This window comes from Lissotriton helveticus, chromosome 2_1 (assembly GCF_964261635.1).
Source record: "Lissotriton helveticus chromosome 2_1, aLisHel1.1, whole genome shotgun sequence".
Lineage (NCBI taxonomy): Eukaryota > Metazoa > Chordata > Amphibia > Caudata > Salamandridae > Lissotriton > Lissotriton helveticus.
This window is the reverse complement of record NC_136059.1, coordinates 1,685,850,638-1,685,864,663: the sequence shown is the minus strand read 5'-3', so window position 1 is coordinate 1,685,864,663 and position 14,026 is coordinate 1,685,850,638. Positions and strand designations below refer to the sequence as shown.

General features: G+C 43.7%; 1 protein-coding gene across 1 annotated transcript in view; it reads left to right on the top strand.

The window, feature by feature from the left end:
* Window positions 1-14,026, top strand: part of HSDL2 (hydroxysteroid dehydrogenase like 2) — a 164,519-nt gene that overhangs the window by 108,994 nt on the left and 41,499 nt on the right. Inside the window, exon 8 of the mRNA XM_078676640.1 lies at window positions 9,633-9,704. Within this exon, the coding sequence (XP_078532766.1) occupies window positions 9,633-9,704 (72 nt within the window). The remainder of the gene's footprint in view (window positions 1-9,632; window positions 9,705-14,026) is intronic.

Genomic DNA, 14,026 nt, shown 5'->3' with positions numbered 1-14,026 from the left:
CTTTTTTGGATATGTAATCATATCTAAAAAACTTCAGGCTCACCCGGAGCACAAAGCTTCAAAGCAAAACAATACGGATTTAAATAATGATGGTAATTTGGAATATAAAGAATAAAGCCTAACACTATCTGTTTATTCCACTAATATGGTCCACCATTAAAAATGCGTTGAGACCTATATAATGAAGTCAGAATGGATCACCTAAATTAAGTCCCATTTCCTTTTACTTTTGATTCTTCTGTTTTGCAGGAAATCCTCTGAAAACAAAGAACCAAGACAGGTGAGAGCATTAAGCCTCACAAGGGTGCAGGTACACTGACGAGACAGCCCTTATGAAGGGCCCAGACCAGATTGGGCTCAACGTGGGCCGAAACATGTTGGCACCAAGACAAGGGTATAATTGAATAATTGTATTCAATAGAATCCACCAATTTCACAATATTAACCATGCCCCAGGTACCTTCTTAATAAAGCATAATCTTTGGGTATACCTTGAGGTATTTTTAATCATTTTTCTGTGTCCCTGCTTATCCAGTTTGCGTTATCTAAGAACTCACGTTTCCACCTATGGTGATGGCCGCCCAGGTAGTACCATCTTACCAGGGTGTGGATAGGCGCGGGGGGATGTGTGTGAGATGACACAATTTGGTCAAGCGGGGAACCAAGTATTTCTTGTTTCATAATGTGAAGTTCAGCAATTAGATGGTTATCGCTTTTTCTCGCCCATTTTACATCAAAGGTCACCGCTTTGTCTGTAATGTTTGGCACCTTAGTGTATTGCATTAGTGGCATGCAGAAGTCGCATGAAAGCGCAGCTCATTTTTAGGTCTCGGCTAAAAATTGCATGCGCTGTCTCTTCGAGACATGTTGTCTACCATCAGTGGGCTGCTGCAGCCCCGCCCATTGGCTTACCATTTCTTATCTTCCTCGTTGCTCTCTCATATCGATTGTTCCCATTATCCATGGCATTCATCTGTGTTCTTGTGTTTGGCCGTCCGCCAGAGCATGGACCAAGTAAGTGTCCATCCACTGCTCTCGTTTTAGGAGCAACTATTTTATTTGTCTTTAAGCACGCCATGTGAGTACAGGTTTTCACTTGCTCCATATAGTTCCACCCGCCCTCCATTCATGTTGCTTCTTTCTTTTCTTCGAAAACAATGAACTGGCATTAGATACCTGAACTGGCAATAAATAGTTGCTTAGAAATGCATGAAGTGCATTTAGGTGGTTGGAGGGTGTACTTTGACAGCTTCCATTGTCTTTCGGAGAGGGAGCAGACAGGTACGCGCCCCTCTACCAGTCTTTCTTTTACTTAACCTTAAGCATATACTTTACGTACTATGTGTATTAGACCATGACATCTAAACAGATGGTTGCAATAATAGGAAATGGCAGAGAAATGTCTGATATGAAATAGAGGCAACAAACGCAGTTACCTCATATACAGACAGGTTGATACTTACGTCCCCTCTCGATAAATGTGCTGAGATCCAATTTATACATCCACCTGTTAAGCTGTTTATTCACAATCCATTCATCCATCCATCCATCCATCCATCATATGAGCATGAAATGTATTGGGATGGGTGAGTAAGTGGGGCGACCTGGGTGCAGCCCCTGTCTTTATAAGATCACACCACCCAGAGAAGGAGCATACAGACATATATGTGCCCCTCTGCCAGCCTTGTGGTTACTTAATAAGTTAGAGGTGCTCTGTATATGCATCGCTCCTCTCTTCACACTCCCACACCTTCATTTATGCAGAGCACTTTGCCCAGTCCTCACCCTCTGCAATCCTTCTGTCATTGAAAACATCAGCACTATCTCTCTGTGATAGCCTCCAAGGGCCATATTACATGAAGTGCCCCATGGGTGCAACTGGCGTCTACGCCTGCTTTGCACGCCCCCGGGGCACTACAGTATTAGAGAAGGGGCCAGAGATGCTTGTGCGGCTTCCTCTGTGATACCAATAGCTCGGGCTCACATAAAGCGCCAGCGCTGTCTTCAAGGGGACATTCTATCATTTGCATGGGAGCTAACTGTTGTAACTTGTCACTTGGTTCCTTCCTCTTTACCCTGTTTCCCCCCTCCCGCTTCTCTCCCCTTGGTATTACCCATGCTGTCACTTGAAGGCAGCTGTGGAATGTTGGTTTGTTATGATCCTGTCAAGCAGGGAGCACCTATGGTGAATTGAACCTAATAAATGTCTTGAACTCTACAACGTGTGGACCTCGTTACTACATTTTGGCGACGACGGAAACGGAGCTGAGCCAGGGTCAGCGTGGTGCTCTCCCCTGGAATTTTTGAGCTTGAACAAGGACAAAGAAATTATTTGATGATTTACATCGGGCGCTCTTGTATTTGAGATTGGAAAGAGGTGTAAGACCCGAGTTCTTGAGCTTTGAAGAGGCTAATGTTCGTGATTTGAGCAGATTAAGCTCAGGAGGAGAGCTCGTTGTCATCGCGTTATGAAGTTGAAAATATGAGCATTGGTGACTGAATTGAAAAAACAAGCTCTGGGAAGAGGTGAAAGTCCGAGTGAAAATGAAATGGTGAGAGGAGCAAAACTCAAGTATATGGTGAAAGTTCGTGAGGTCAGCAGTTTCAGCTTAGTGAGGAGAGCTGAGTTGAGCGGTGAACGGTTTTGGAATCGTGGATGCCGTGTTGTGAACTTTATAATGGAGCCTTGGTGACTGAGTTGAAATATGAGCGTGGCATATGTACCAAGTGCCCTCTGTTCCCGCAAGTGATATTGAGGTGGATCTACGTAATTCACGCTCGAATTTTAACCCTCCTCAGATTCCGTTATTGCAGCCAAAGTTCTGTCACATTTTTACGAAATTCCCCTCAAATCTACAGTGTAAACCTCATACCTATCTGGGAAGGCACTGCCACCTGGTGGCCATTTGAAGCATTTAAGCGAGTCAAAATCTCCAGAAAGAACACTTCAGCGCATGACAATTACAGCGTTAAGGGAAAGTGAAGCGCAGTTCAGAGGCTGTTTCCCTCGTTTGTATAAAATGCCATAATGAAAGAAGTGTACTCTCCTCAGTGCAATGTGTAGGAATTTAACTACACCGTGGCAGTAAAGCAGCATCTGAGAGTATCGACTGAAGGGAATATGAAGACCTGGAGATTTCGCACACTAGTATCTACGAAAGGCTTATTGGTGAGTCATTGAGGCTGGGAGGAGGTGAAGTGAGCGAGGCAGGGAGCGGTTTACTCTCCGAAACTGCATTTTGAACTTTTGTGAGGCACGGCTGAGAGCGTGGGGAAGTCACCCTATGGAGAACTTAAAGATTACAAGGGCTGATTTGAAACAAGTATAGAATCAACCAGTTGCGTAGTAGAGCGTGTGCTGGTAAAGAGACTAAGCGCAGCCTACACTTTAACACGCAGCGTGAGGGCAATACGCATGAAATAATTAATTTAAAAGCTGTGCATAATTGGTGTCATATCAGACGGTTTTTTTTTTCCATTGAGATTTAAACTGAACAAGAGTGAGAAGGTGCTTAATAAGAAAATAATAGAGGCTTCAAATAACGCGTCGAAGTCGAGCAACAAAAAAGAGACTTTAAGGTGTAATTTTCAAAAGTAAGGGAAGGAAGGGTGTAAAGTAACATCTCTAGAGTGTCAATTGAGTTTCCCCTCTGATCTCCAGCGTTCAGTCAAGATCAAACGTCATAGCGAAATTGCGCCTAACGGCCATTTTGAGTGAGTAAGTCACCTTTTGGGTTTGCTAATTAATAGCGCGTGTTATGTCCTGAAGGGAATATAATCTCAAATTGCACCATCTGAGTTTAACAAGACTATAAGGCTATACAGTATTGAGTAAAATGATCAGTAATTACAAGGTCAATGAAATGTAGGAATTTATGGAAACAAGTATTTTCGTAAAACTTCAAAGGAAAACGGAATAATACAGGGAGTTGAAAAAAAAAATATATACATTAAAACAAAAGCTGCGGTAGGCACTAGCAATAAATCGTATTCTATCTTTGGAAGTAAGGTTTTTATTTTTGGTGCTACTAAAGGTAATTGACAACTGTGCTCCGGAGCAAACACGCCATCGCGCTGGGTGGAATTAAGAGAATTTAGCTTACCTGCTCTTTTCAACTTTTACGTGTATCGCTAGTAATATAGTACCCAGAGAAACTTACTGGTCGTGTTCTTTTCATCTGGTTTTACAGCAAAATTAACATGGAAATAAACAAAAGGTATAATCTAGCTCCACTGGAGCCATTCTTTGGAAGAGATGGTATTACTACTAATACAAAGGAAAAGTGGAAGGAATATTTTCATAATGGGGTAGCTATTATAGTAAATGAGGAACAACCATTAATACCCAATGATAAGGTGGAAATATTGTTGAATAGATTAGGAGCAGGAAGAGAAGAAGTCTACATTAACATTGAAAAGAAGGACCAAGAGGGAGTTGAAAGGAACGTCGGTGAAGAAGTTATGGAAGATATTAGGGATCATTATATGCAAACGATGTCTCGTGATGTACAAAGTTATGAAGTTATCAGGGTTGACAAGGATGACAAAGTGGAAATGAACATGAGTATAAGTAACCCTGTGCGTACTATCAACTTTGGAGGAAGCGAAATTTGTCTTGTCGCTGATTCTGTGTCACATTATTCAACGGTGAGCACAGTTTTGTGGAAAAGTATGTTAACTGAAGCTTTTGGATTTGAATGCAAAGTGACCAACAAATACCTTGAAATATACATAGATGTTGACCATAACATTATAGGGGGCAAGGAGTGGGAAGTAAGATACAGGAAAAGAAGTACCAAGAAAAAGATTTATAACACAAAAAATGAACCCTCCCATCTAAAGGGGTCGAACAAAAGATATTAAGATTGATGATATATCTAGAAAGCAATGAACTCTGGAGTGATCTGGTGAAAATCAACAGCACACAAATAGCTTGGTTTGAGCAGTTAAAAGAGAGGAAACTACCATATAAGGGTGAGGTGGCATGGAAAGGAACTGCTTGGAGAGAGTGGAATGGAAAAAACAAAACAGTTATGGACAAACACAAAGAAAAACATGGTATATACAAAGGACTTGAAGGGAGGAAAAATATAAGCATGGAATCTGTGAAGGAAGAAAGTGCAGAAGTTAGAAAAAATGAAAATGAGCTTGTTAGTGAAGGAAAATGTAAGGTTACTCCAACTAAAAGACTAAAGGAGGAAAAGAATAAGCCAATTCGACACAATTTTGGGAGAGAGTGGCATGAAGTTACCTGGTGTGAACCCATTACCAGAGGATCAGGTGCTGAGTACGGAAAGAGATCCGAAGGGGGAGGATGGTCTAGACCAGACAACTATTATGATAAGGTGTATGAGGTCTGTGTGGTTACAAGGCGCAGACGTAGTGCGGTCTGGTCCAGGAAACTACCCAAGGAGAAGATCTTAAAGTTGGGATCTCTCACCTCCATGGAGGTGAAGATATGTTGGAGAGTATCCTGGAGCATAATTGTAAAGAATTCACAGGTGTTTGGAAAGTTCAGAGGAGACAGCGTAGGAGGGTAAAGAGGCACACCATCTGGTGCAACGCTCCTCCTCGAGGTAAACTTAGGAACAGACTGGTGGCTGTCTGGCTTAGCAGAAAAGCAGGAGTTCCAGTTATCATTTACTCTGCAGCATTCCGTTAGGGAAATATTTTTTTCTACGTTGGATTAAGGCCAGGACTTTTGGTTGGCCATCACAGAACTGATAACTCTCTTTAACTGTAATACCTCCTGGGAAGTTTTGGAACTGAGGATTGTTATTAACTTTGACTTTGGGTTGGCCATCTCAGAACTAATAACCCTTGTTTACAGTAGTACCACATGTGAAATTTTAACAGAGTTCTATTAGAAGCCTGAATTGTTGGCCCCTGGGACATGACGATGGGGTAGTTATTTCCTACCAGTGTCTACATTATTTTGTTGTGGACAGACACATATACTATTAGTAGCATTTTTCCCACAGTCACTTGTTAGTATTTTAGGGGCTCGGGGTGGATGGGAATTTGGGGTGTCTATTCCAAGTTTTATCCTTCCCTCTCATATAACCGGGAGACTAAGGGGACTCAAAGCCATCCCACGGTTTATGGTAAAGGGAGGGGAAGTGTAGATAGAGGCGCAGGTACCTACCCCGTTCTTGGATTTCTCCACCCCGTCCCCACACAGACTGTTTTCTGGTTTAAAGTGGCTCTCTGCCAAAGTTTTGGTTGAGGCCTTGGGTTCTTCTTCCCCGAGGTCCTAGGTTCTTGCAGGGGCTGAGGTCTTACTTGTAGGACCCGCTTTCTCGCCTGATATGTTGTTTCAGTTATCTTCCCTCTCCATGCTTCGGTCTTTCTTTCTTTCTTTCTCTCTCTCTCTCTCTCTCTCTCTCTCTTTTCTCCACTCCGCTCCCCTTACAGCTGTCCCCTGCTTATCCCCTTTTGTTTCCCTAGGGAGGATGATGTGTTGTAACTTGTCACTTGGTTCCTTCCTCTTTACCCTGTTTCCACCCTCCCGCTTCTCTCCCCTTGGTATGACCCGTGCTGTCACTTGAAGGCAGCTGTGGAATGTTGGTTTGTTATGATCCTGTCAAGCAGGGAGCACCTATGGTGAATTGAACCTAATAAATGTCTTGAACTCTACAACGTGTGGACCTCGTTACTACACTAACCCCATGCAAATTAGAGAATCCCTTTGCCTCTGCACCCGCGCCCTATTACTGACACGGGTGCAGAGGCAAAGAAGCCCTCAGAAGGTGCACTGACCGTGCACCACCTAAAAAGTGGCGCACTGTCAGTGTGCCTCCTGAGAGCAGCTCTTCACTGGGGGTAAAGGGGGTCCTTTGGATCCCCCAGACAACCCCTTGCAGGCCGGTGCAAGGAGTTGCAATGAAGGAAAACGCAATGAAGGAAAACGCACCGCATGTGTCATACAGCCCCTGGTGTCCCTTCAAACTACTTCTCAGACCATAGCATTTTTATCAGTTTAATTCTCCTTACATGTGTTTCATACATGCACAGTGGTGTTTTTATGGGCGAACATGTGAAAATATTAATAGAAAACAGTCCATAAAATTCTGCCATTTCGTTTATCTAAATTGTAGGCCATGCAGCGGCACAGGTGTGACCTACAGCATACTGTCTGCAAATCATTTCATTACCTCTTAGGGCACAATGTCGGTTTTAACATTTATGGCCAACGCTAAGTGCCTACTACCTTTAAAGATCATACATCTATATTTTACATACGAAAGTGAGTCTAAAACATTGCAACTTTTTCTATGCAATGTGCTACTTTCCCAAAAGTAATTACCAGGCTTCTATATTGTCTAATTGTAAAGCTTTGCAGTACTGTACTTCATCCACTTAAAGCCAGACCTATTTGCTTTGCCAGTACGTGTTCTTTTGGAAAATGTTATTGGTTGGTAAAGGTCCTCAACCATGAAATGGTATAGATCCAAGTTGTCATACCTGCTCTCAGACATCCTCCATTAAAAACTCTCACGAATTAGATCTGTGTTTAATGAAATCCCATGGGCCTCATCAGATGGCAATGATCCCAGTATATCAAAGCGGAAAGCATCTGAATGGTACTAATTGATGAAATAGTTTTATTACATCATTCAAGAAGGACAGACGTGCATTTGTGTTCTTGGACTCTGGACTAACATCCTTCTTGCGGGTGGGACAGACTACTAAAATTCCTCATACGTTGTTGCAGGAGCATGTTTCTATCATTGAAATTGGAGTGTGAATTGACAACTTTTTTGGTTTTGTCTGCACTTGCACTGTGCTTGACAAATCTATTGGTTTTAATATAAACTTAAAAGGGACTTATATCCCGCCTCCTCTCATTGGTTCCTGTCGTGCCAATTACCTTGCCTCCATTTTTATTGACTGTAGCTTATTTTCCTGCATTAACCAATGCTTGTTTCTCATCTGCTTCTCTTATCAGTTTCCCACGGCGGAAATACTGTTATTATCCGCTTTGGTGGAACTATATTTTCATAACGGTTTGCCTTTTACTCTTGCAGCATATTTACATAAGAATTAATCACTCGGAGAGATTAAGTGGTTTGCATAGAATCACAAGCTGTTGTATGGTGCCGCCAAGACTTGAACCCGCGCTCAAGTCAGCAGGTCTGGCCGCTGCGTTACATCCTCTCCACTCCCATGTTATCTGTCAGGGAGCATTTCCTTCTCCCAGACGATGAATGATGAAAACAGATCTTTTATTCATTACATAGGCGAAACCGATGCATTACCAATGCTTGTTTTGATTGCTTCTGCTCGGTGTCACCTAGAACCACTGGACAGCTTGTCCAACATGTTCCAAAGTTTCTGGTTTCTGCTGCTTTATTTCGATCAGTGTTCATCATCATTTATTTTAGTAAAAGGACAAACCAGAAGTAGGAATCCGTTTTTAAAGTGTTTTAGGAAATTAACTGTGCTTGTATTTAAATTATTTTCTTAGCGTTTAGCCTCCAGTATGGTTGACCCAATTACACAAGTTTCTCTACTGTGGTATGGTATACTCTGCACACCACTAAGAATCTGTAACAAATGTGCGTTTACTCACAAATCATTGTAATAAGATGTGTTATTACAGGTGGAGTCATATGGTGAACATAGTTTGAGTGCAGTATAAAAGTCAAGTCAAATATAACTTTATTCGATTGTTAAAAAGCAATCATAAAAGTGTACATACAAAAACATTGCATTAAAAAAATCATTACAGTTCCGTTGTACATTCTCTGTGTCATACAAAGTAGAAAATTCATTGATAGTTAAAAAAATTCCTATGCTTAAACAACCTCAATATCATTTAAGTGCATTATATGATCAGACGTTTCCTACTGCGCATCACTTTTTTCAAAAACCATGTAATTGTTGCAACACATAGATGATTATCCAGTATACAATAATGAGTGAAGAAGCATCAAGTGTAACAATTTGGCAAGTGCTGTACAAACTGATGCAATAACATCAATAGGCGAACGAGTAAAATAAAACAATGTGAAGGTTAACGTTGGCATATCTGGTGTAATCACTGTTCAAGGCAAAGCTGCAGATAGGCTCGAGCTTTTAAAGCTACATGAAAGGATTACCTGACAAGTGCTATTTAAGTGCAGGTAGCCATCAAGCAGAGTGCTGCATATAAAAAACGCATTCTTAAAGGGCAGTTGTTGACCGACATGAAGAGTCCAGTCCCGAAGGATACCATAGAATAGCCTAGTGCAACTGAGTGTTAAACAAGGTAAGTGTCTAACAGGAGAAAATTAGGGTAGGAATGTGAGAGTAGCATAGTTGTATCATGCAGACCAGCATCCTTTTGCACAGTGAGGCCAGCTCTTATTGACTTTTATTTAACATGTATTGTTTTTTTCTATTGTAGTTGCAGTTTAATTTAAAGATTAAGTGTGGTTAATGCATAAAATAACGTCTATAACACCTGGACCAGGTGCTGCTCCATTGCTGCCATTCGTAGGCCAGGCCCTCCAAGCGCTACACTACAAAGAGGGTGCTAATGCAGAGCAGCTTCAAGTGTTTGAGACAATGCTTATTTACAAAATGGTCCATTGCAGGGTTTCATTGACTGTGTTTATGAGCCATAAACATTTCCTGTTTTTTCCTCTCAGGCCATCCACTTCTTCCAGATTTCTTCTTAGATGAAGATCCAGATGCATTAACCGATACAATAGAAAAACATGGTAAGAAAGGTATACTTGGGTTTCTCTGCATGTATGTTTAAAGATAAATCCCCAGACTTGTTCGTGCATGCTACTAAATATACGGTAACTAAATTTTATTTTGAAAGGTTGAATCAGGTACATGTTGTACTATTTATGAGTGTGTAAGTCTAACTCACTATTATTCTTTGAGTAAATTGCACGTCCATGCCAAGGAATGCTTGACAACTTCATGGAAACCTCATTGCTCTTTAAAGAACAGGTTAGCCCATTTATATGGGATATGACCTTCTATGCCCCCCTCAAGGCTTTGAGCATCTAATCATTTTCCATCATTGAATTCCTTTTCTGAGAACCTTTATTCAAACACTGGTACCTCCTTATCTCAAGTCTAGCAAGGAAGGATGTAAGGAAGGGGAACAAGCTGCATGCATGACACTCACCGCTCCTTGTTCATTTTTGGTATTGTGGCAGTCCATTAAAGGAACATGGGTTTCATGGTTATTCTCAGGAAAGCCATTCCAATGGAGGTGGCTGCTACTAAAGAGCTACTAAAGAGCACACTTGGAGGAGGCATGGGGCATCCAGTGCAGCCCACCCTTCAGGGAATTAGAAAATACAGTGAGCTATGCTAAGGTTCAAGGCAACACTACAGAAAGTACTTATACGATAGGAAGAGACCCAATGCAGTCTGTGTGTATTTCAAGCCTGAAAGGAGATCTTGTATTATGACAAAATGATACTGTTCTTCCCTGACTCAAACCCAAAAATGCTAACTTAAAGGAAAACTGAAAGTATTTGTTCCATGACTTTAGATACAGACATTATTTTTGAAGCACGCCAGACCTGGGGTGCAGAGCAGGTGTTAAGTTTTAACATTTACCGGGAAAGAAGCATCTGCTTGTTTTTTGGATAAAATTAAGAAAGAGAAACTTTGTACTATTTGTTATATACTGAGATGGGGTTCTCCGGTATACTGTTGCATCCGTCTGATAGGGTTTAGTGTTGCATCGGTCTGATGAGGTTAGGTGTTGCATTGGTCTTGTGGCATGATAGTAAAATGGTGTTATTATTTAAATGAGGGCAAGTGCTCGGGTCCCTTCCTGGTTTCCTCACACTCTCCAAACTTACTCCCACACCACTGTTCAGGAGCATAATCAGAATTCTGCAGTTGTGGTCAACTATGGAGGCAAAATTATCTTCCCAGAGTATAAGTGATCAGACAGCAGATTGAAACTTTTTCACTTGTTTTTGATAAATAATTAATATAGCCATAGCGTGCTATACCGGCTATTAAAGGCCCGCTGCAGCGTTAAAGGCCCGAGCCAAAGGCGAGGGACTTTAACAAAGTATGGGACTTTAAAAGCCGGTATAGCCCTGCTACGAAGGGCTATAAGGCTGTTAGAACATTCTGCCACTAGAGGGTAGAATGTTCTAACAAATAAAACAAAGCCACCAGGGAGCGTGAGGGGATTGGAATCCCCTCAGGCTCTCCGAACCCTTTGTTCACAGCCAGAGCTGTGAACAAAGAAACATTGGAATGTTGGAGCTCTGGGCTTATACCAGTCATTATAAGCCCGGAGCACTCCATTCTTTTCAGTGGAAATCCCAACATTCCAATGATCTAATGGAGTTTAATAAATCTAAATGTGATCTTTCTGGAACTATTACAATTGCAATCTAACAAAAAGGATGTGATAGAGGTAGAAGTGCAAGCATATGCTGACTAAAGTGCTCCAGCATGAGATAGTTTAAACAACCAGCAGTTAGGGGGATGTTTTATTTTTTTCATGAACTCGGAATTAACACTGTACACGAAGCAGTAGTCTTTCAGTAGGGTAGTACTCATAGAACTGAAGTTTACTTTTAAAACTCCCTTCGGGTGACTCCAGAGTAAAACCAGGACATTTTCCCCCAAGTTTAGTGAATGTATAGTAGTGCCTTAGAAAGACAAAAGAAAGTTCTGAATTCCAGCAAAAAAAGTAAAAAAAAAACCTGAAAAAAAGCAAGAGTAGGGTTGTTTTTTACTCCAGATTCTGTGATGGCATGAAAAAAATCAAAGAACTCGCATCTAATATTGCCACGGCAAAGGTAAAGGAAGGCCTAAACCACGCTAACGCTTGTTAAAACTGTCAAACACCACATGAATCCCATCTCTCAAATGAAAACCCAAAATGTATTATCAACCGTGTAAACCATTACCAACCTTTTTCTGGAACAACGATGGAAGTATATAATAAGGTAATAAGAAATAACTTGCTTCACCCTGTGACAAAGTGCCATCTTTCTTGCATGCGTATGTCCCCACTTTTTTCTGAACTGCTGATGTTCTTTGACTCAGTGTGCCCTGGGCTCCTGCCAACCAGGTACCCAGGGCCTGTGTTCCTTCCCTAAAACTGTGTTGAAACTAAAAACCCAATTGGCATCTCTGGCCACCTGTCAACCCCTAGTAAATGGTACCCTATGTACCCAGGGCATGGTGACCAGAGAAGACCCCTGAGGGCTGCAGCACCCATTGTGTCATCCTCAGGAGCCCTGTACTCTGGCACCCACACACTGCCTTTGCAGGCTGAGTGCCTAAGTACAGAACTAAACAAAGAGTCGACATGGCACACATCCCTGTGTGCCATGCCCACAGAACCCACTGCCCTGGCATACTTCAGTCACCCCTCTAGCTGGGGGCCCTATGCCAGAGGTGTGGGCACAGGTGCAGGAGCCCTGTGCCCCTACAGTACCCAGGACCATTCCTGAGCACTGTAAGTGCAGTGATGCCATTAAGAGTATATGGTGCTTGGTGTTTGTCATTACGAACTCCACAGCACCATAATGGCTACTCTGAAGACTGACAAGTTTGGTACCAAACTTCTCAGCACATTAAACCAGCACTGATGCCAGTGTGGGATTTAATGTAAAATGCACCAGAGGGCATCTTAGATGCCCACGGAAACCATAACCTACAATCCACGCCTGGTCTGAGTGGCTGCAGAGGCTGCCACACAGCTGACATGTTGCTGGACCCCTGGGTTGAGAGCCCCCCGCTCTCCTGGGCCTGCAACAATGCACATCCTGGGCGAGGTGCTAGGTCTTCTCCCCCAGGATGGGCAGGGGGAAGTTTCAAAGGCATGCCACCTCTGTGAGCTAGTCCAGACCATTTGCTGTACCCAGCAACTGGCCCCCACCAGTCCTGACCCCCACTCTGGCAGGAAGACTGGCGGGAAAAACTACGTCAGGAAGGTGGGTGTGCCGGCCTGTGCCAACCCCACCCCTCAGGTGGGAGAGACGAGGTGAAGCACGACCCCGGGCTCTGGCCATCTTGTAGATGGGGAGCCCTACCCAATAACAGCTAGGCTCTTGCCTCCCTACCACAGGAGAGGAGCAGGCTAGGGGGTGTACCCATCTCAGGACAGGGACCTATTGGTCCCTGTCCTTGCCCTACCTGTAATGCCCCTAAATTCAGTATTTAGGGGCTCCCTGAACCTTCCTTCCGGAGATCCCGATAAGAAAAGAAGAAAGAAGATCAAAAAGAAGACCTGCTCTGAAGCTGCTAACAACAGGACGACAACAACTAACTTGGCCCCAGCCCTACTGGCCTGTCGATCCTGGAACCTGCTCCTGCCTAATCCCGGCGACTCCTGCGGACAGCAACCTTGGGACACCCAGAGGACCTGCCTGCCTTGACCCTCTTAAAGCCTGGGACTACCATCAGCAGAAGCTCTGCTGCAACAACACCCCTGGTGCCAGCCAGGAAGCTCCGAACCAACCCCCTTTGCACCCGCCGAGCCCGGCCTGTGCCCGAGTGATCCAGGACCACGAGGACGTCCCCCCGGCGACTAGGACCCGAAGTCCAGTGCCCAAAGACCCTCCTCGACGACGCCTGAAGCCTCAGGACAGAGGACCCCTCCGACCGCGACCAGGTAAGATTTCCTGACCTCAAAAGACACCCCTGCACCCGGCGCCCCACGACCCCCTGAGCCCAACTCCTGGGTGCCTACCTATCCTCCAAGATCCCAACTTACCCCTCAAAGTGTTGGTCACTCCAGAAGATCCTTGTCCCTGAGCCTGCAGCCTTTGTTCCCTTTTCAAGTTCCTCATTGAATAACATTGAGCGGCCATTGGCTCAAAAGCACCCTGCACCCAGCCGCCCGAGTGCCGCTTGCTGTGCCACCTTTGTCCTGCCCTACTTCTCCATTTGCCCTGAGCAAGTGACCAGGAGCCCAGCTCCCACAGCCGCATGGCCTGCTAGCCAGTAGCCACCAACCGGAGGCCCCCTTTCCCTCATTGGATAACATTGGGCCTAACTACCTCTGCACCCGGCCGCCCCTGCGCCGCTGGGGGTGAACCAA